This window comes from Aegilops tauschii, chromosome 6, assembly GCF_002575655.3.
Source record: "Aegilops tauschii subsp. strangulata cultivar AL8/78 chromosome 6, Aet v6.0, whole genome shotgun sequence".
Classification (NCBI taxonomy): domain Eukaryota; kingdom Viridiplantae; phylum Streptophyta; class Magnoliopsida; order Poales; family Poaceae; genus Aegilops; species Aegilops tauschii.
In genome coordinates, this window is record NC_053040.3 from 471,390,024 (window position 1) to 471,412,712 (window position 22,689).

Below are 22,689 nucleotides of genomic sequence, written 5' to 3' on the forward strand. Positions count from 1 at the left end.
ACATGATGAGAATTGCAAGAGCACTTAAGCGACATCGTCACTCGATAGAAACCAAAATAAAAAATAGTTGTGACAATCATCAAGCAACAGAACTTGGGCACGTTTACCACTAGAACTCTAGAAGCAAATGTACAAATTCCCTGTACAGAACAATAGATTGTCCAACTTCATGCATCATTCTTCGAACTCAGGAAAGAAACTAAGTAATCACTATTTATCAGTAGTAGTGAGAAGAGTGCAGCAATTCAAAAGGAGACCCTGCCGATCGGAGGGGAGCCACGTCCGCCTGAGCGCGCGGCGGCGGTCGACAGAGCCAAACCCGGTGAAGATCCCGACGAAGGCCATGACCTTGTGCCTGCCGCGCGATCCGGTGGCGAGGCCCGCCGGGAGGTCGGTGGCGCCGCCCGCGGCATCCCCGGGGCGCCGGTCCCAGGTGACGGAGACGGAGAGCGGGTGCGAGGAGTCCGGGCAGCGGCCCCGCGGGGCCTCGGCGGGCGCCCGGGAGAGGGAGACCGCCGCGGCGAGGAACCCGGCGAGGCCGAAGAGGAGGCAGGCCGCGGAGACGGCCGGCGAAGAGAGGAGGCGGCAGAGCGAGGAGCGGCGGGGGCGGCGGTGGGTGCGGATCTGGTGGGCGTCGGGGAGGGGAGAGAGGGAGAGAAGAGATAACGGCGGGGGGGAGAGAGAGGGAGAGAAGAGATAACGCGCGGTGGGTGTGGATCTGGTTTGCCGTCCGCTGTTTTGTCTCTTTGCCGTCTACTAGCAGACGGCAAAGAGGGGGCGTTTTTTTTTCGTAAACGGCTCGTTAGTGGGGGGCCACCTCTCTCTTTTCCGTCCGCCAGCTGACGGAAAAGATTCTTTGCCGTCCGCCAGCTGATGGCAAAGATTCTTTGTCGTCCGCCAGCTGACGGCAAAGAAGTGACTGATGGCAAAGGCCTGTTTTGCTGTCTGCCATTTCTTTGCCGTCTGCTTTTGGGTAGCTGATGGCAAAGACCTTCTTTGCCATCCGCTAGCAGACGGCAAAGAGCTGGCAGATGGCAAATTAGCTGATTCCAGTAGTGTGCCTCAATCCACCCAGATGTGAGTTTTAGTTGCCACCTTAAGTAAACCATTATTAACAATCTCACATCTGTCGTGAATGTCTCTCAAACCCAATCCATGTCTACGAGCATAGCTTGGCAATATAATAGCAACGTAGAAGTAACTCCCAAGGATTTGAAAAATAAAACAGGTAATAGGTACTACCTCAACTACTTCCCAATACCCACAATTTAATTAGATCCTAACCATGCAATATTTGAGGATTTGTCTAATGCAATAAAAAAGACTGGGTATGGAAGGGTATGATCATAGTGTTACTTGCCTTGCTGATGATCCGCGAAACCTAGCGATTCGAAGTAACAAGCGGCACACTCCGGGTACTCTATCGCAAACAAACAAGCAAACAATAAGTACTTATCTAATGCACAGGTAAAACTCGAATGAAAGATCCAACCAGAAAGTTCAACTTAAGAACTCCGGTTTGCAAAAAGAATCAACTCGAACGAAGCAACGAAAGTCAAACTGCGAAAGAAACAAGCTTCGTTTACTAATCTGGATCTAGGTCAAATTTTACAGTAGCAAAAACTTGTTTGAGTAGGTTAAACGGAAAGAGAATTTCGAGACGAAACTCTAGGCGCTTGAATCGCCTGATTCCGATAATTGAGCGAAAAGTTAAACAGAAACGAAGATCCGATCAGAAATCCAGATCTGAGATAATCGCGGAAAAATCCGACGAAAAGAAAAACTGACGAACGGTTAAAGAACGGACGTTCGTTAACAGAGAAAATCCAACGAACGCGTTCGTTAAAATGAACGGGTCGGTGAACGTTCACTAAATAACAAAACCGAAGAAATAAACCGATCTAGGATTTTTAAAAAAATCAACGAACGGTTTTTTTAACAAAAAACCGGCAAACGAGGGCGAGGTGGTACCTCGTCGGGACGGGGCTCCGGCGGGGCTCGGCTGGGCTCCGGCGAGGGCGGCGGGGTGCGGCGGGGTGCGGCGGGGCTCGGGCGCGGCTTGGGGCGGCGAGGGGCGGCTCCGGCGGTAGGGTTTGGCAAGCGGGGCGGCGGCTCCTCGAGCTCCGGCGACGGCGGCGGGGTGCGAGTCGAGGCGGGGCTCGGGGTGGCGAGGGAGGGGGCGGCGGCGGGGTATAAAAGGAGGGGGGTGCTTGGAGGAGGGGGCAAGGCGCAGCGGCGGTGTCCGAGGTGGAAACGGCGGCGGCGGGCGGCGTGCTCGCGGAGGAGACGCGCGGCTGGGCCGGCCGCGCGGCTGGGCCGGCCGCGCGGCTGGGCCTCGGCCCGGTCGGGCGCGGCGCGCGTTTTTTTAAACATTCCGCCGAAAAATTCATAGAAAAATAAATAAAAATCCAAAAAAGATAAAACAAATTTTCCCCGTCTAGTTAGAATATTTAGAACAGGGTGAACATTTTTTGACACAAAAATGCAGTTTTGAAAACGGGCAATATTTTTAATGCAATTAAAATTGCAATTAAAATCCGAATAAAATCCAATAAATGATTTTAACATTTTTCCTCCAATATTTCAATTGTTTTGGAGAAGTCATATTTTCTCCTCTCATTAAATTTTTAATGAAATACTTTTCCGGAGAGAAAATAATTAAAACCAAAAATCCTCGTTTTATTATTTGATGAAAATCAAATATGAAAAATTCGAGAAAACCCCCAACTCTCTGCGAGGGTCCTTGAGTTGCTTAGGATTTATCGAGGATTTGTTAAAATGCAATAAAATTATGATATGCAAAGATGATCTAGGTATAACATACCAAATTGAAAATTTGGGATGTTACAAACCTACCCCCCTTAAGGTGAATCTCGCCCTCGAGATTCGGGTTGGCTAGAAAACAGGTGGGAGTGGTCCTTCCCCAGATCTTCCTCTCGCTCCCAGGTGGCTTCATCTTCCGTGTGGTGACTCCACTGGACTTTGCAAAACTTTATAACCTTACTGCGGGTAACTCGGCTGGCATACTCAAGAATCTTAAGTGGTTTCTCCTCATAGGTCAAATCACTTTCCAGCTGAATCGCTTCCAGCGGCACAGTATCTCTCAGTGGTATCTCAGCAATCTCTGCGTGGCACTTCTTCAACTGTGAAACGTGAAATACATCATGAACTCCAGACAATCCTTCGGGCAATTCCAGCTTGTAAGCAACTTCTCGATACGTTCCAAAACTCTGTATGGTCCGATAAAACGAGGCGCTAGCTTTCCCTTAACTCCAAATCGCTTCACTCCTCGTAGTGGTGATACTCGAAGATACACTCTGTCTCCGGCTTCATGAACTGTCTCCTTTCGTTTAGAATCCGCATAACTCTTCTGTCTGGACTGGGCTACCTTGAGCCTATCGCGAATCAACCTCACTTTATGTTCAGACTCCTTAATCAAATCTGGTCCAAACAACTGACGGTCTCCAACTTCGTCCCATAACAACGGTGTTCTACACCTTCTTCCGTACAAAGCTTCGAAAGGGGCCATCTTCAAACTGGTTTGATAACTGTTGTTGCAAGAAAACTCTGCATATGGCAAATTGTCGTCCCAACTAGATCCATAATCTAGTGCACAAGCTCTCAGCATGTCCTCCAAAACCTGATTGACTCTCTCGGTCTGTCCATCTGTCTGTGGGTGAAAGGCTGTACTAAATACTAGCCTGGTTCCCAATGTCTCATGTAACTGCTTCCAAAACTTTGAGGTAAACTGGGTTCCTCTGTCTGATACAATGGTCCTCGGAACTCCATGCAAACATACGATCCTGGTCATGTATATCTTTGCCAACTTAGCACTGGTGTAAGTGGTCTTCACTGGAATAAAATGAGCCACCTTCGTCAAACGGTCGACTACAACCCATATTGAGTCATAGCCTGAACGAGTCCTGGGTAATCCTGTGATAAAATCCATGCCTATTTCATCCCACTTCCATTTGGGTATTGGCAATGGTTGTAGCAATCCTGCTGGCTTCTGATGCTCTGCCTTCACTCTCTGACACACATCACAAACTACTACATACTCCGCAATATCCTTCTTCATTCCGGTCTACCAGAAAGTATTCTTCAGATCCAAATACATCTTGGTATTCCCTGGGTGAATCGAGTACGGTGAATCATGGGCTTCTTGCAAAATCAACTCCCTGATCTCCGGATCATTTGGCACATAAACGCGGTCCTCAAACCATAAGGTATCGTGCTCATCCTCACGAAATCCTTTGGCTTTTCCTTTGCTCATCTTCTCCTTTATCTCTTCAATCTCCTTGTGTGTCTTCTGAGCTTCTCTGATCCTTTCCATCAAGGTAGACTGAATCTCCAGTGTCGCTAAATAGCCTCTTGGGACTATCTCCAAACATAGCTCGCGAAGGTCCTCGGCTAACTCCTGAGGTAACTCTCCTGTCATGAGGGTGTTGACATGACTCTTGCGGCTCAACGCGTCTGCTACTACATTAGCCTTTCCTGGGTGATAATGCAATCTCATATCATAATCCTTAATGAGCTCCAACCATCTCCTCTATCTGAGGTTTAACTCCTTCTGCGTGAAAATATACTTCAAACTCTTGTGATCCGTGTACACCTCACAATGGTTTCCGATGAGAAAATGTCTCCATGTCTTCAACGCATGCACCACGGCTACTAACTCCAAATCATGCGTAGCATACTTCTTCTCATGGGGTTTAAGTTGTCGTGAAGCATATGGCACAACTGTTCCTTCCTTCATAAGCACTGCTCCAAGTCCTCGACGAGAAGCGTCGCAATAAACTTCATAATCCTTGCGTTGATCTGGTAGAATCAACACTGGTGATGTAACCAATCGTTTCTTCAACTCCTGGAGACTAGCTTCACAATCCTCAGTCCAATTGAATTTGGTGTCCTTCTTCAATAGCTCAGTCATGGGCTTAGCAATCTTCGAGAAATTCTCGATGAACCTCCGGTAGTATCCTGCAAGTCCAAGAAAACTCCGGATTTCTCCAACTGTCGTGGGTGATTCCCAACTTGTCACTGTGTCAACCTTGGCAGGGTCTACCGCTATTCCTTCTCCAGAAATAACATGTCCAAGGAATCCAACTTCCTTCAGCCAAAATTCACATTTGCTGAACTTGGCGTATAACTGATGTTCTCTGAGCTTATCAAGTACCAATCGCAAATGCTCCTCATGCTCTTCCTCATTCTTGGAAAAGACTAAAATATCGTCAATGAACACCACGACGAACTTATCCAAAAACTCCATAAACACTTTGTTCATCAGGTTCATAAAATAGGCAGGTGCGTTAGTCAGACCAAATGACATAACGGTATACTCATACAGTCCATATCTGGTGGTAAAAGCCGTCTTAGGTATATCCTGCTCTCGAATCTTTAACTGATGGTATCCTGATCGTAGATTGATCTTGGAAAATACTTTAGCTCCTTGTAGGCGGTCGAACAAATCATTGATCATCGGCAGTGGGTACTTGTTTTTGATGGTCACTTCATTCAATCCACGGTAATCAACAACCATCCTCAACGATCCATCTTTCTTCTCCACTAGAAGTACTGGTGATCCCCAAGGTGACGAACTTGGGCTAATGTAGCCTTTATCCAGTAACTCCTTGATCTGCTTCTTAATTTCCTCCAAATCTTTTGCGGGCATCCTGTATGGTCTCTTAGATATTGGCCCTATGCCTGGCAAAAGTTCAATCAAGAACTCAATGTCTCTATCTGGTGGCATGCCTGGCAACTCTTCTGGAAATACATCCGGGTAATCCTTCACCACTGGTACTTCCTCCTGTATAACTCCTGATAAGGAATTCACTTGAGTCCTCTTCGGCATATGCCGGGATACATACTTGATCCTTTTTCCTTCTGGGGTGGTAAGCAAAATCGACTTGCTGGCACAATCGATGTTTCCTCCATACAACGATAGCCAATCCATTCCCAAAATCACATCCAAACCTTGCGACTCCAAAACTATTAGGTCTGAGGGGAAAACATGCCTACCAATAGCCAATGGCATCTGAAAACATCCTTGGCTTGCCATATACTCTGCTCCTGGCGAGGTTACTAACATAGGGGTTCTGAGAACTTTGGTGGGCAGCTTAAACTTATTCACAAATCCCCTTGATATGTATGAATGCGATGCACCAGTATCAAAAAGAACGGTTGCAGTAAATGACTTAACCAAAAACTTACCTATTACTGCATCAGGTTGTGCTTCAACCTCTTCCACGCTCACGTGGTTCACATGTACTTTATTGAACAGGTTCGGCTTCTTCCCAGAGCTTCCATTTCCATTACCATTTTGGGCTTCAGGACAATCAGTTGCATAATGTCCAGTCTTCTGGCACTTGAAACAGGTAACGTGACTTAGATCCCTCTTGGCTGGGGTAGATGGGTTCGTGCGGTTCTGTCTGTTGCTTCCTCCATTCCCATTACCATTCTTGGAGCCATTATGGTTGTGCGAACTACCTCCTCCATGGGTATGTTGAAACTGTCCTCCCGGCTTCGGGGCAAATCGTGGTTTCTGTTGAGCTCCAGAGTTATACTTCCCTTGTCCATACTTCCTCTTACGATTTTCAATCTGCTGTTGCTTCCCTTCAATCATGAGAGCTCTATCTACCAGCTCCTGGTAGTTGTTGAAGGTTGCTACCATCAACTGCATACTCAGTTCATCATTCAGTCCTTCCAAAAATTTCTCCTGCTTGGCTGCATCTGTAGCACCGTCATCTGGTGCATAACGTGCTAACTTACTGAAATCCTTCACGTACTGGCCTACGGTGCGTCCTCCTTGGCGTAGGTTGCGAAACTCGTGCTTCTTAATAGCCATAGCTCCTGCTGAAACATGAGCTGTACGGAAAGCTTGCTGAAACTGGTCCCATGTGACAGTGTCAATAGGGTGTGTGGCGGTATAATTCTCCCACCATGATGCTGCGGGTCCATCAAGCTGATGTGCGGTCAAACGCACTCTTTCTGCATCTGTGCATCCTGCAGTGGTCGACTCTCTTCCAACTTTGCGGAGCCAATCATCTGCAACAATCGGCTCGGTGCTACTGGAAAACACCGGCGGGTTTAGCCTTAAGAAACGGGCTAAGTGATCAACAGGTGGTGGTGGTGGTGGTGGGTTGTTGTTGTTGTTGTTGTTTCCTTGGTTCTGCACTAACACTTGCATCAGGGCATTCTGTTGCTGAATCAACTGGGTGATCTCCGGTGGGAAAACAAATCCGGTGTTGCGTCTTGGAGGCATCTAATAGGTTAGAAAAGATGAGAGTTAAGAATAGAATGAGGTCTAGAGGGAAAACACTACCCATATGCTCATGAGACAAATACAATCAATATCACTCCATCAATTCAAACAAGGCATAACAATCGATCTAACTAGCGTTACAAAGTGCTTGAACTATACTATTAAATGGGGGAAATCTACTACTGATATGGTGGTCTACTTAGAAATTCTGATCAGTTGAAGACTCCATGATGTCTGCTCCAGCTTCATCAACAAAGTCATCTTCAGTTGGTTCCGAGTCGGTGTCGTCGATGATGATGTAGTTATCCGGACAAGTGCATTCGTCATCTTTTTCTTTTGGCACTGGATTTCCCATGAATACTCCAATCTTCTTCTCCAGGTCGTCATTCTTCCCTACTAATGCGACGATTTCCTCCATATAATCCTCGCGTGTAGCCTTGAGTTCTTCCTCCAGCTCCTTGATCTTCGTCAATGCCTTCTTCAGTTCTTCCTTGTCCGAGCACATCTGGTTCTCCTGGCGACGGATATGTTGGTTTTGCTCCTGGATGAAAGCTGCAATTGATCCATCCTTCTTGGTTCTGATCATCTCCCATTGCGCGTCTCGGCGTCCACAAATCTGATAAATTGTATCCTTAAGCTCCTGGTGGTAGACTTCTCCAATGCGTCCCATAGCGATGTGGGCGGCCATGCTCTTCCCTAAACTCTAGGTTGGTGCTTCGAAAACCAATCTTATGGGTTCAGTAACTGGCACAAACGTCCTTCCTGGAATGTGAACTTGAATCTTCCAGCTCTCCTCTTCGGGTAATGTGGCGTTGTAGGTTCCGGTGATGCTTGGTATTCCTATGTTCAAGTACTTAGTGACTTCCTTCAAGTGTCGTCCAAAAGGCGTGTCTTCATCTGGTTGCATGAACTTGCTCCTTGCATCCGCCATTCCTAAAAGAGTAGAAAGTGGAGAGGGTCAGAAACGAGAAGAGAGAAGTGTTCTAGGGCTTAAGCTTAGTGGTCGTGTCCTATAGTCAGCGTGTGCTCTGATACCACCTTTGTAGCGACCAGACCTCAAATGGTCTGTGCTGCTGTGCACCAGTGTCATCCCTGGATCAGTAATGCTGACACGCATAGTACAAACGGAGGATTTATAACAGAGTAGCAATCACACACTTATTACATCGAATATCTCCAAAGAGAATAAGTATGATAAATATGGCTTAAGGCCATCTAAAAACGATAACAGCGGAAGACTTGGAAGATAAGTGAGTCCATCAACTCCAACGGCATCACTGAGTATAAGACCACGACCTAAGGCACCTTACTCGTCGTCTGAAAAGTCTGCAACATGAAACGTTGCAGCCCGAAAACGGGTCAGCACATAGAATACGCTGGCAAAGTAACACATGGAGAGTAATGAACAATAATAATGCTATACTACATGCATATATGGCTGGTGGAAAGCTCTATGGTTAAAGTTTTTGCGGAAAGCCAATTTTTCCCTACTGCAAAGGAATAAATTTTATTTAACTATCATGGTGGTTGTTAAACATTGAGATGGTTGACAGCATCTCAATCCCAATTAAAAGTCATCATTAACCCAACAAAATTAATTAAAGTAACGTGATGATGAGATTCACATGATAATCCAGGTACTAGATACTCAAGTTGTCCATAACCGGGGACACGGCTAACCATGATTAGTTTGTACACTCTGCAGAGGTTTGTGCACTTTTCCCCACAAGACTCGATCTCCTCCGCTTGATTCTCGCACTACATGATGTTTGAGAAACGGATGACCGAGACACGGTCTTTCAGAAACAATCACTCTTTACTCCGGATGGACAGTTACACCTACTTTCCCCTACATCTGCTAGCCCACCTCTTCAAGAGATCATGTAACCTACTCAACTATGCTAGAGCCCATAATAGCTTGTGGCTGCACACGGAAGTTTCTAGCATGAATAATCTTATGATCCCTTTGAGCCTGGGTGGCGGTCCTTATACAAACAGACAACACTGGGTTCCCCAGGTGCCTCAATCCACCCAGATGTGAGTTTTAGTTGCCACCTTAAGTAAACCATTATTAACAATCTCACATCTATCGTGAATGTCTCTCAAACCCAATCCACGTCTACGAGCATAGCTTGGCAATATAATAGCAACGTAGAAGTAACTCCCAAGGGTTTGAAAAATAAAATAGGTAATAGGTACTACCTCAACTACTTCCCAATACCCACAATTTAATTAGATCCTAACCATGCAATATTTGAGGATTTGTCTAATGCAATAAAAAAATGGGTATGGAAGGGTATGATCATAGTGTTACTTTCCTTGCTGATGATCCGCGAAACCTAGCGATTCGAAGTAACAAGCGGCACACTCCGGGTACTCTATCGCAAACAAACAAGCAAACAATAAGTACTTATCTAATGCACAGGTAAAACTCGAATGAAAGATCCAACCAGAAAGTTCAACTTACGAACTCCGGTTTGCAAAAAGAATCAACTCGAACGAAGCAACGAAAGTCAAACGGCGAAAGAAACAAGCTTCATTTACTAATCTGGATCTAGGTCAAATTTTACAGTAGCAAAAACTTGTTTGAGTAGGTTAAACGGAAAGAGAATTTCGAGACAAAACTCTAGGCGCTTGAATCGCATGATTCCGATAAACGAGTGAAAAGTTAAACAGAAACGAAGATCCGATCAGAAATCGAGATCTGAGATAATCGCGGAAAAATCCGACGAAAAGAAAAACTGACGAACGGTTAAAGAACGGACGTTCGTTAACAGAGAAAATCCAACGAACGCGTTCGTTAAAACGAACGGGTCGGTGAACGTTTACTAAATAACAAAACCGAAGAAATAAACCAATCTAGGGTTTTTTTAAAAAAATCAACGAACAGTTTTTTTTAACAAAAAACCGGCAAACGACAGCGAGGTGGTACCGGCGGCGGGGTTTGGCGAGCGGGGCGGCGGCCCCTCGAGCTCCGGCAACGGGGTTTGGCGAGCGGGGCGGCGGCTCCTCGAGCTCCGGCGACAGCGGCGGGGTGCGGGTCGAGGCGGGGCTCGGGGTGGCGAGGGAGGGGGCGGCGGCGGGGTATAAAAGGAGGGGGTTGCTTGGAGGAGGGGGCAAGGCGCGGCGGTGGTGTCCGAGGTGGACACGGCGGCGGCGGGCGGCGTGCTCGCGGAGGAGACGCGCGGCTGGGCCGGCTGCTCGGCTGGGCCTCGGCCCGGTCGGGCGCGGCGCGCGTTTTTTTTTTAAACATTCTGCCGAAAAATTCATAGAAAAATAAATAAAAATCCAAAAACGATAAAAACAAATTTTCCCCGTCTAGTTAGAATATTTAGAACAGGGTGAACATTTTTTGACACAAAAATGCAGTTTTGAAAATGGGCAATATTTTTAATGCAATTAAAATTGCAATTAAAATCCGAATAAAATCCAATAAATGATTTTAACATTTTTCCTCCAATATTTCAATTGTTTTGGAGAAGTCATATTTTCTCCTCTCATTAAATTTTTAATGGAATACTTTTCCGGAGAGAAAATAATTAAAACCAAAAATCCTCATTTTATTATTTGATGAAAATCAAATATGAAAAATTCGAGAAAACCCCCAACTCTCTCCGAGGGTCCTTGAGTTTCTTAGGATTTATCGAGGATTTGTCAAAATGCAATAAAATTATGATATGCAAAGATGATCTAGGTATAACATACCAAATTGAAAATTTGGGATGTTACAGTCGAGTTGTAAGAAAATAGAAGTGTGATGATCATCATTTTTTAGAGCATTGTCCCAAGTGAGGAAAGGATGATGGAGACTATGATTCCCCCACAAGTCGGGATGAGACTCCGGACTAAAAAAAGAGGCCATAAAAAAAGAGAAAAGGCCCAAATAAAAAATGAGAGAAAAAGAGAGAAGGGACAATGTTACTATCCTTTTACCACACTTGTGCTTCAAAGTAGCACCATGATCTTCATGATAGAGAGCGTCCTATGATATCACTTTCATATACTAGTGGGAATTTTTCATTATAGAACTTGGCTTGTATATTCCAATGATGGGCTTCCTCAAAATGCCCTAGGTCTTCGTGAGCAAGCGAGTTGGATGCACACCCACTTAGTTTCTTTTGTTGAGCTTTCATATACTTATAGCTCTAGTGCATCCGTTGCATGGCAATCCCTACTCACTCACATTGATATCTATTGATAGGCATCTCCATAGCCCGTTGATACGCCTAGTTGATGTGAGACTATCTTCTCCTTTTTGTCTTCTCCACAACCACCATTCTATTCCACATATAGTGTTATGTCCATGGCTCACGCTCATGTATTGCATGAAGATTGAAAAGGTTTGAAAATGTCAAGAGTATGAAACAATTGCTTGGCTTGTCATCGGGGTTGTGCATGATTTAAATACTTTGTGTGGTGAAGATAGAGCATAGCCAGACTATATGATTTTGTAGGGATAACTTTCTTTGGCCATGTTATTTTGAGAAGACATAATTGCTTAGTTAGTATGCTTGAAGTATTATTATTTTTGTGTCAATATGAACTTTTATCTTGAATCTTTCGGATCTGAATATTCATACCACAATTAAGAAGAATTACATTGAAATTATGCCAAGTAGCATTCCACATCAAAAATTCTGTTTTTATCATTTACCTACTCGAGGACGAGCAGGACGTAAGCTTGGGGATGCTGATACGTCTCCAACATATCTATAATTTTTGATTGTTCCATGCTATTATATTATCTGTTTTGGATGTTTATGGGCTTTAGTAAACACTTTTATATTACTTTTAGGACTAACCTATTAACCCAGAGCCCAGTGCCAGTTCCTGTTTTTTCCCTTGTTGCAGTGTTTCGAAGAAAAGGAATATCAAACGGAGTCGAAATGAATGAAACCTTCTGGAGAAGTTATTTTTGGAAGGAAAGCAACCGGGGAGACTTGGAGTCCACGTCAAGGAAGCAACAAGGAAGGCACGAGGCAGGAGGGCGTGCCCTCCACCCTCGTGGGCCCCTCGTGGCTCCCCTGACGTATTTCTTCCGCCTATATATATCCATATACCCTAAAACTATCGGGGAACAGAATAGATCGGGAGTTCCGCCGCCGCAAGCCTCTGTAGCCACCAAAAACCAATCGGGACCCTGTTACGGCACCCTGCCGGAGGGGGGAACCCTCACCGGTGGCCATCTTCATCATCCCGGCGCTCTCCATGACGAGGAGGGAGTAGTTCACCCTCGGGGCTGAGGGTATGTACGGTAGCTATGCGTTTGACCTCTCTCTCTCGTGTTCTTGAGGTGATATGATCTTGATGTATCGCGAGCTTTGCTATTATAGTTGGATCTTATGATGTTTCTCCCCCTCTACTCTCTTGTAATGGATTGAGTTTTCCCTTTGAAGTTGCCTTATCGGATTGAGTCTTTAATGATTTGAGAACACTTGATGCATGTCTTGCGTGGGATAACCGTGGTGGGAATGGGTTATTCTATTGATTCACTTGATGTATGTTTTGGTGATCAACTTGCGGGTTCCGCCCATGAACCTATGCATAGGGGTTGGCACACGTTTTCGTCTTGACTCTCCGATAGAAACTTTGGGGCACTCTTTGAGGTTCTATGTGTTGGTTGAATAGATGAATCTGAGATTGTGTGATGCATATCGTATAATCATACCCACGGATACTTGAGGTGATATTGGAGTATCTAGGTGACATTAGGGTTTTGGTTGATTTGTGTCTTAAGGTGTTATTCTAGTACGAACTCTAGGGCTGTTTGTGACACTTATAGGAATAGCCCAACGGATTGATTGGAAAGAATAACTTTGAGGTGGTTTCGTACCCTACCATAATCTCTTCGTTTGTTCTCCACTATTAGTGACTTTGGAGTGACTCTTTGTTGCATGTTGAGGGATAGTTATATGATCCAATTATGTTATTATTGTTGAGATAACTTGCACTAGTGAAAGTATGAACCCTAGGCCTTGTTTCCTAGCATTGCAATACCGTTTACGCTCACTTTTATCGCTTGCTACCTTGCTGTTTTTATATTTTCAGATTACAAATACTCATATCTATCATCCATATCGCACTTGTATCACCATCTCTTCGCCGAACTAGTGCACCTATACAATTTACCATTGTATTGGGTGTGTTGGGGACACAAGAGACTCTTTGTTATTTGGTTGCAGGGTTGCTTGAGAGAGACCATCTTCAACCTACGCCTCCCATGGATTGATAAACCTTAGGTCATCCACTTGAGGGAAATTTTCTACTGTCCTACAAACCTCTGCACTTGGAGGCCCAACAACGTCTACAAGAAGAAGGTTGCGTAGTAGACATCACAACTCAATACTTAGAACAAAATATGACTCTATGTGAATGTCTCTGGCGGTGTACCGGGAATGAATCAAGAGCGACATGTATGAAAGAATTATGAATGGTGGCTTTGCCACAAATACATTGTCAACTACATGATCATGGAAGGCAATATGACAATGATGGAGCGTGTCATGATAAACGAAACGATGGAAAGTTGCATGGCAATATATCTCGGAATGGCTATGGAAATGCCATAATAGTTAGGTATGGTGGCTGTTTTGAGGAAGATATAAGGAGGTTTATGTGTGATAGAGCGTATCATATCACGGGGTTTGGATGCACCGGCGAAGTTTGCACCAACTCTCAAGGTGAGAAAGGGCAATGCACGGTACCGAAGAGGCTAGAAAATTGCGGAAAGGTAAGTGTGCGTATAATCCATGGACTCACATTAGTCATAAAGAACTCATATACTTATTGCAAAAAATTATTAGCCCTCGAAGCAAAGTACTACTACGCATGCTCCTAGGGGAGGGGTTGGTAGGAGTTAACCATCGCGTGATCCCGACCGCCACACAAAGGATGACAATCAATAAATACCTCATGCTCCGACTTTGTTACATAACGGTTCACCATACGTGCATGCTACGGGAATCACAAACTCCAACACACGTATTTTTCAATTCCACAATTACTCAACTAGCACAACTATGATATTACCACCTTTATATCTCAAAACAATTATCTAGTATCAAATTTCTAATGATATTATAATTAAAGCAAATTGCCATGCTATTTTAAGACTCTCAAAATAATATAAGTGAAGCATGAGAGATCAATAGTTTCTATAAAACAAATCCACCACCGTGCTCTATAAGATATAAGTGAAGCACTAGAGCAAAACTATATAGCTCAAAAAGATATAAGTGAAGCACATAGAGTATTCTAATAATTTCCGAATCATGTGTGTCTCTCTCAAAAGGTGTGTACAGCAAGGATGATTGTGGTAAACTAAAAAACAAAGACTCAAATAATACAAGACGCTCCAACCAAAACACATATCATGTGGTGAATAAAAATATAGCTCCAAGTAAAGTTACCGATGGAAGTAGACGAAAGAGGGGATGCCTTCCGGGGCATCCCCAAGCTTTGGCTTTTAGGTGTCCTTAGATTATCTTGGGGTGCCATGGGCATCCCCAATCTTAGGCTCTTGAAAACTTGAAAACTTCACAACACAAAACATAACAGAAAATCCATCAAATCTTTCACCCAAAACTTGAAAACTTCACAACACAAAACTTAACAGAAAATCTCGTGAGCTCCGTTAGCGAATGAAAACAAAACACCACTTCAAGGTACTGTAATGAACTCATTGTTTATTTATATTGGTGTTAAACCTACTGTATTCCAACTTCTCTATGGTTTATAAACTATTTTATTAGCCATAGATTCATCAAAATAAGCAAACAACACACGAAAAACAGAATCTGTCAAAAACAGAACAGGCTGTAGTAATCTGTAACTAACACAAACTTCTGGAACTCCAAAAATTCAGCCAAAATAGGAAGACCTAGACAATTTGTTTATTGATCAGCAGCAATTAGAATAAATATTTTATCACGTTCTGGTGATTTTTAACAATTGTTTTCGTGAACAGAAAGTTTCTGGAATTTCCAGCAAGATCAAATAACTATCATCCAAGAAGATCCTATAGGTTAAACTTGGCACAAACACTAATTAAAACATAAAAAAAAATCTAACCAGAGGCTAGATCAAATAATTATTGAATAACATCAAGGAAAAATATTGGGTTGTCTCCCAACAAGCGCTTTTCTTTAAAGCCATTTAGCTAGGCATTGATTTTTTGATGATGCTCACATGAAAGACAAGAATTGAAGCGCAAATAGAGCATCATATAACACATGACAAACACATCTAAGTCTAACATACTTCCTATGCATAGGAATCTTATAGGCAAATAAATTATCATAGCAAGCAAAAACTAGCATATGCAAGGAAGTGGAAAGAAACAATAGCAATCTCAACATAACGAGAGGTAATTTTGTAACATGAAAATTTCTACCACCATATTTTCCTATCTCATAATAATTACATGTAGGATCAAAAGCAAATTCAACAATATAGCTATCACATAACATATTGTCTTCGTGATCCACATGCATGTAAAGTTGACACTCTTCCGAAATAGTGGGATTAACATTAACTAAAGTCATGACCTCTCCAAACCCACTTTTATCAAAAAATTCATAAGATTGAATATTCTCCAAATATGTGGGATCTAAAGTTGACACTCTTCCAAACCCACTTTCAATATTATTGCAAACACTACTATCAATCTCATATTCATCATGGGGCTTAAATAAATTTTCAAGATCATAAGAAGAATCACCCCAATCATGATCATTGCAACTAGTAGTAGACATAGCAAACTTAGCATCCCCAAGCTTAGGGTTTTGCATATCATTAACACAATTGACATTAATAGAATTTATAATAACATCATTGAAATCATGCTTTTTATTCAAATATCTATTGTGAATCACTTCATAAAGCACTTCATCACAATTTTCAGATTCACGGATTTCAAGCGAAACCTTATAAAGATAATCTAGTGCACCCAAATCACTGGTAAAATAAAAGGCAATAAAAATAGCTAAGTGTTGGAAGATTAATATGATGTAAAATAGACCCGCGGGCCATGGGTTTCACTAGTGGCTTCTCTCAAGAGCATAAGTATTATGGTGGGTAAACAAATTACTGTTGAGCAATTGACAGAATTGAGCATAGTTATGAGAATATCTAGGTATGATCATGTATATAGGCATCACGTCCGCGACAAGTAGACCGACTCCTGCCTGCATCTACTACTATTACTCCACACATCGACCGCTATCCAGCATGCATCTAGAGTATTAAGTTCAAAAGAACGGAGTAACGCTTTAAGTAAGATGACATGATGTAGAGGGATAAACTCATGCAATATGATATAAACCCCATCTTGTTATCCTCGATGGCAACAATACAATACGTGCCTTGCTGCCCCTACTGTCACTGGGAAAGGACACCGCAAGATTGAACCCAAAGCTAAGCACTTCTCCCATTGCAAGAAAGATCAATCTAGTAGGCCAAACCAAACTGATAATTGGAAGAGACTTGCAAAGATAACCAATCATACATAAAATAATTCAGAGAAGATTCAAATATTGTTCATAGATAAACTTGATCATAAACCCACAATTCATCGGTCTCAACAAACACACCGGAAAAGAAGGTTACATCGAATAGATCTCCACAAGAGAGGGGGAGAACATTGTATTAATATCCAAAAAGAGAGAAGAAGCCATCTAGCTAATAATTATGGACCCGAAGGTCGGAGGTAAACTACTCACACAACATCGGAGAGGCTATGGTTTTGATGTACAAGCCCTCCGTGATTGATGCCCCCTCCGGCGGAGCTCCGGAAAAGGCCCCAGGATGGGATCTCACGGGTACAGAAGGTTGCGGCAGTGGAATTAGGTTTTTGGCTCCGTATCTGGTAGTTTGGGCGTACGTAGGTATATATAGGAGGAAGAAGTACGTCGGTGGAGCAACATGGGCCCCACGAGGGTGGAGGGCACGCCCCCCTACCTCGTGCCTTCCTGGTAGCTTTCTTGACGTAGGGTCCAAGTCCTCTGGATCACGTTCATTCCAAAAATCACGTTCCCGAAGGTTTCATTCCGTTTGGACTCCGTTTGATATTCTTTTTCTGCGAAACTCTGAAATAGGCAAAAAACAGCAATTCTGGGCTGGGCCTCCGGTTAATAGGTTAGTCCCAAAAATAATATAAAAGTGTATAATAAAGACCAATAATGTCCAAAACAGAATATAATATAGCATGGAACAATCAAAAATTATAGATACGTTGGAGACATATCAGAGACCCCCCTGACGTGAGACCGACGCCAAAAATTCCTATAAACACAGAAACCCCCAAAAAGAAACCTAGATCGGGAGTTCCGCCACGGCAAGCCTCTGTAGCCACCAAAAACCAATCGGGACCCTGTTCCGGCACCCTGGCGGAGGGGGGATCCATCACCGGTGGCCAACTTCATCATCCCGGCGCTCTCCATGACGAGGAAGGAGTAGTTCACCCTCGGGGCTGAGGGTATGTAACAGTAGCTATGTGTTTGATCTCTCTCTCTCGTGTTCTTGATATGGGACGATCTTGATGTATCGCGAGCTTTGCTATTATAGTTGGATCTTATGATGTTTCACCCCCTCTATCTTATTGTAATGGATTGAGTTTTCCCTTTGAAGTTATCTTATCGGATTGAGTCTTTAAGGATTTGAGAACACTTGATGTATGTCTTGCATGTGCTTATCTGTGGTGACAATGGGATATTCATGTGATCTACTTGATGTATGTTTTGGTGATCAACTTGCGGGTTCAGTGACCTTGTGAACTTATGCATAGGGGTTGGCACACGTTTTCGTCTTGACTTTCCGGTAGAAACTTTGGGGCACTCTTTGAAGTTCTTTGTGTTGGTTGAATAGATGAATCTGAGAGTGTGTGATGCATATCATATAATCATACCCACGGATACTTGAGGTGACATTGGAGTATCTAGGTGACATTAGGTTTTGGTTGATTTGTGTCTTAAGGTGTTACTCTAGTACGAACTCTAGGATAGATCGAACGGAAAGAATAGCTTCGTGTTATTTTACTACGGACTCTTGAATAGATCGATCAGAAAGGATAACTTTGAGGTAGTTTCGTACCCTACAATAATCTCTTCGTTTGTTCTCCGCTATTAGTGACTTTGGAGTGACTCTTTGTTGCATGTTGAGGGATAGTTATATGATCCAATTATGTTATTTTTGAGAGAACTTGCACTAGTGAAAGTATGAACCCTAGGCCTTGTTTCGAAGCATTGCAATACCGTTTACGCTCACTTTTATCATTAGTTACCTTGCCGTTTTTATATTTTCAGATTACAAAAACCTATATCTACTATCCATATTGCACTTTTATCATTAGTTACCTTGCTGTTGGGGACACAAGAGACTCTTTGTTATTTGGTTGCTGGGTTGTTTGAGAGAGACCGTCTTCATCCTACGCCTCCCACAGATTGATAAACCTTAGGTCATCCACTTGAGGGAAATTTGCTACTGTCCTACAAACCTCTGCACTTGGAGGTCCAACAACGTCTACAAGAAGAAGGTTGCGTAGTAGACATCAAGCTCTTTTCTGGCGCCGTTGCCGGGGAGGCAAGGAAAGCGGCACTAACACCCCGTTAACTAAGCTCTTTTCTGGCGCCGTTGCCGGGGAGGTGAGTGCTTGAAGGTATATCTTTAGATATTGCAATCGAATCTTTTAGTTTCTTGTTTTATCACTAGTTTAGTCTATAAAAGAAAACTACAAAAAAATGGAATTGAGGTTGCCTCATATGCTTCATCTTTCTAATGTCTTCCGTGAAAATAAGGATTCCGATAATTGTGCTCAATTGCTAGAGGAAGAATGCATTAAAATGTTTGGCACTAAATCTTTGAATGATGAGCATGATTGCAATAGTGTTAGTATGAATTCCTTGAAAATCCATGATGCTAATGATATGCAAAGCCACAAGTTTGGGGATGCTATGTTTAATGAAGATGATATTTTTTGTCCCCCAAGTTTTGATGAGAAAATTTATTATGATGAAAGCATGCCTCCCATTTATGATGATTATATTGATGAAAGAGGATTTGGAGAGGTCATGACTTTATTTAGTGATGAATCCACTATTTCGGAAGAGGTTCCAATTGATTCTGAGAACAAAGTTGCTATCTATGATGATTATTGTGATGACATGTATGCTATAAAGAAAGATGATAACCATGAAACTTGTCATTTAATTTTCAATTGGATTATGCCTCACATGATAGTTATTTTGTTGAGTTTGCTCCCACTACTATTCATGAGAAGAAATTTGCTTATGTGGAGATTAATAAAATTTCTATGCTTGTAGATCATGAAAAGAATGATTTATGTGATAGTTATATTGTTGAATTCATTCATGATGCTACTGAAAATTATTATGAGGGAGGAATATATGCTTGTAGGAATTGCAATAATATCAAGTTTCCTCTCTTTGTGTTGAAAATCTTGAAGCTGTGCTTGTTTTGCTTTCCTATGCTAGTTGATTCTTGTTCCCATAAGTTGTTTGCTCACAAAATCCCTATGCATAGGAAGTGGGTTAGGCTTAAATATGCTAGTTATATTCTTCATGATGCTATCTTTATGTTTCAAATATTATCTTTTATGTGAGCATCATTGAAATCATCATGCCTAGCTAAAAGGCATTAAAGAAAAGCGCTTGTTGGGAGACAAACCAATATTTACCCTTACTGTTTTTGTGTGTCCACATGATTAAGATACTGTAGTAATCATGTTTTATAGATTTTGTTTCAATAAAGTGCCAAGTAAGACCTTTGGGGTGGCTTACGGTGATAGTTGTTTTGATCTTGCTGAAAACAGAAACTTTTGCGTGCACGAAGATAATTTTCATAAATCTCAGGAACGTGATTTTCAGTTGATTCTTTTTGCAGAAGATTAATAAACAAATTTCTTAGGACTTCCTAATTTCTCAGGATTTTTGGAGTTACAGAAGTATTCCAAAGTTACAAATTTCCTAGGACTTCCTAATTTCTCAGGAGTCAACTGGAAAATGTGTTGTTTGCCAAAGGATTTGGGTGGTTTAGGAATATTGAATCTGGATTGTATGAATAAAGCCTTGCTAGCAAAATGGCTTTGGAAGTTAGAGACAGAAGATGGGATGTGGGTTAGAATTCAACTGAATAAATATGTCAAAGGAAAATGTATATCTAGAATTAAAAAGAAACCTGGCGACTCTCAGTTTTGGGGGGCCCTGATGCAGATCAAAGACATTTATTATAAAAATGTGAAAAAAGATTGGGAGATGGACAGAACACTAGATTCTGGGAAGATTGGTGGGTAGGGTCCAAACCACTGAAAGAGGCCTACCCAAGCCTCTATTTCATTAGCTTAACCCTTGACATTTCGGTGGCCCGGGCCATTGACATGGGATGGGGGGTGTGGTGGAATTGTCATGGAAGATGTCCTAGCGAAAGGACTTAGTTGCGGAGCCATCGCGACGAGGTTAGCTTAAAGTTTAAACGGGACAAAGGACACGAGGAGTTTATACTAGTTCGGCCCCTTGCGGTGAAGGTAAAGGCCTAATCCAGTTTGAGGTGGTATTGCTAGGGTTTCGATTACCAGGGAGCGGATACGCTTTGCCTGGCTTTCGATGTGTTGTTTCTTGCCCTAAGCCGTTGCCGGGTTGTCCCCTTATATACATGGGTTGACGCCCTGCGGCCTACAGAGTCCCGGCCGGCTCATACAAACATGTCCGGCTCGGTGACTTATCTTACATGCCTTACAATACAAGTTTACATATACATGGCGGTTTCCACCTATGGGCCTTAAGCTGCCTTCGGGTTTGGGCCCTTTAACAAGCCTGTCTTATGAATCGCCATCTTTAATATACTCTTGGGCTTCAATTAGATGAACCGCCACTGGGATAACCCGGCCCCTCCTGGGCGGGTCATATCCCCAACATTAAGCCCCAGGTTGATTTGAACTTGTTCATGTCAATCTTCAACACTTAGAAAAATCCTTCTTCATCTTCCTGTGAAATGTTGTAACCCTCCATGACGTCATCTCCGGAAATTCCGGTGAGCCGCCATGACGTCACCTTTCATTAATGTTATATATGGTCCAAATCTTAATAAATCATTTTTCCTTTACTGAACCTCTGAAAATCGAGTCGTCCGCACCGTCACATATCCATTTGCTTGTCTCCTCGATTCCCGCGCATGCCACTTATCCTTTCAGCCTTATAAATAGGGCCACGGGTTCACTTTTCATTATCCCCCTTGCCTTCTCGCTTTCTTCTTCCTCCCCGCGATGCTCCAGTACGCCCGAGGTCAACCGCCGTCGACCTTCATCTCCTTCATCGACTCCGGCCACTGCATCACCCTGAACGGACCAGAACGCCGCGGCGCTCCTCTGCTGTCAACCATCGTCGGTAAGTCTCCCCCCTTTCCTCTTCATAGATTTGTGTTAGGGTTTCTCTGTTCGTCGGTGTTCTTCACCGTTCTTCCCTTTCTTCGCCCTAGATTGCATAACTTTGATCTGAAAATGATACAAACCTTGCGCGGTAGCAGTTCTAGCACTTATTTCGCAATGTTAGAATATATCCTCATAGCAACGGATCTCATCTAGGCATCCCCACTTTTCTGCTGCCGCCACCTTAGGTTTAGATTTTATTCCATTTTTCTGAATAGCTGCAGATCTAATCGCACAACTTCAATATGTGAAAAACTGTTTGTCCCAACACTTAGTGAAATTTTCCTCTTGCTAGACTTTGAATACCAGTACTTGTCATGGTGGCCTACATCACCGGCTTATAATTACTCACATACCATTAGTCCTCATTTAAGCCGCCATCCTGAATATATACTGTAGCTGTTTAACCTGTGGTTTCACAAATTGACTTGAACCAGCAAAATTTTCCTTTCCTTTAGATTGTCTCTCTTCACAATGCCGCCAAAACAGTCTATACATGCAATTGGGTTCCCTCCGTCGTCACTGAGGGCTCTCTCAAAGACTTTGTCAAAATGGGGTATTTGCCCGCAAAGAATGTTATGCATTATCGTGCCCCTGAACCAGGCGAAGAAAAACCTCAGCCAAAGGATGGCGAAGTCATTGTATTTACTGATCATATGAACCGGGGCTTCTCACCGCCCGACTCTAAATTTTCCGAGATGTTCTGCACTTCTCCAACTCCATCCTCAAGATATCGGACCCAACTCCGTGTCAAATATTTGCAACTTTCAAGTCTTATGTGAAGTATACCTTCAAGAGGAGCCCAGCATCGAACTTTTTAGGGAATACTTTTAAATAAACCGCGAGAATAAGGTTACGAACGAACCCAGCTTGGAAATTGGCAATATCTCAATTCAACGAAGAAGAGACGCCATCTTCCCCTACGCAACCTTGCCGAGTCACCCCAAAGATTGGAATAAAACATGGTTTTATTGCAAAGATACTTCTCCGGCTG

General features: G+C 43.1%; 1 protein-coding gene and 1 long non-coding RNA gene across 2 annotated transcripts in view; both read right to left on the reverse strand.

Annotated features, from left to right (window-relative positions):
- Nucleotides 1–22,689, reverse strand: part of LOC109773981 (uncharacterized) — a 293,742-nt gene that overhangs the window by 383 nt on the left and 270,670 nt on the right. The gene's annotated exons all lie outside the window — the stretch shown is intronic.
- Nucleotides 24–21,649, reverse strand: LOC123493453 (probable beta-1,3-galactosyltransferase 14). Its single transcript, XM_045230463.2, has 2 exons — nt 21,569–21,649; nt 24–624 (listed from the first exon to the last, which is right to left on the reverse strand). The coding sequence occupies exons 1-2, from the start codon at nt 21,647–21,649 to the stop codon at nt 211–213; spliced, it is 495 nt and encodes a 164-aa protein (XP_045086398.2). The 3' UTR covers nt 24–210.

Excerpts from the sequence above, each read along its gene's own strand:
- LOC123493453 (XM_045230463.2), bottom strand. The coding sequence starts at position 21,649 with ATGGTTGACAGCAGAGGAGCGCCGCGGCGTTCTGGTCCGTTCAGGGTG. Across the intron at positions 625-21,568 it reads AGTCGATGAAGGAGATGAAG|ATCCGCACCCACCGCCGCCC; the intron begins GTCGACGGCGGT and ends GACGCCCACCAG.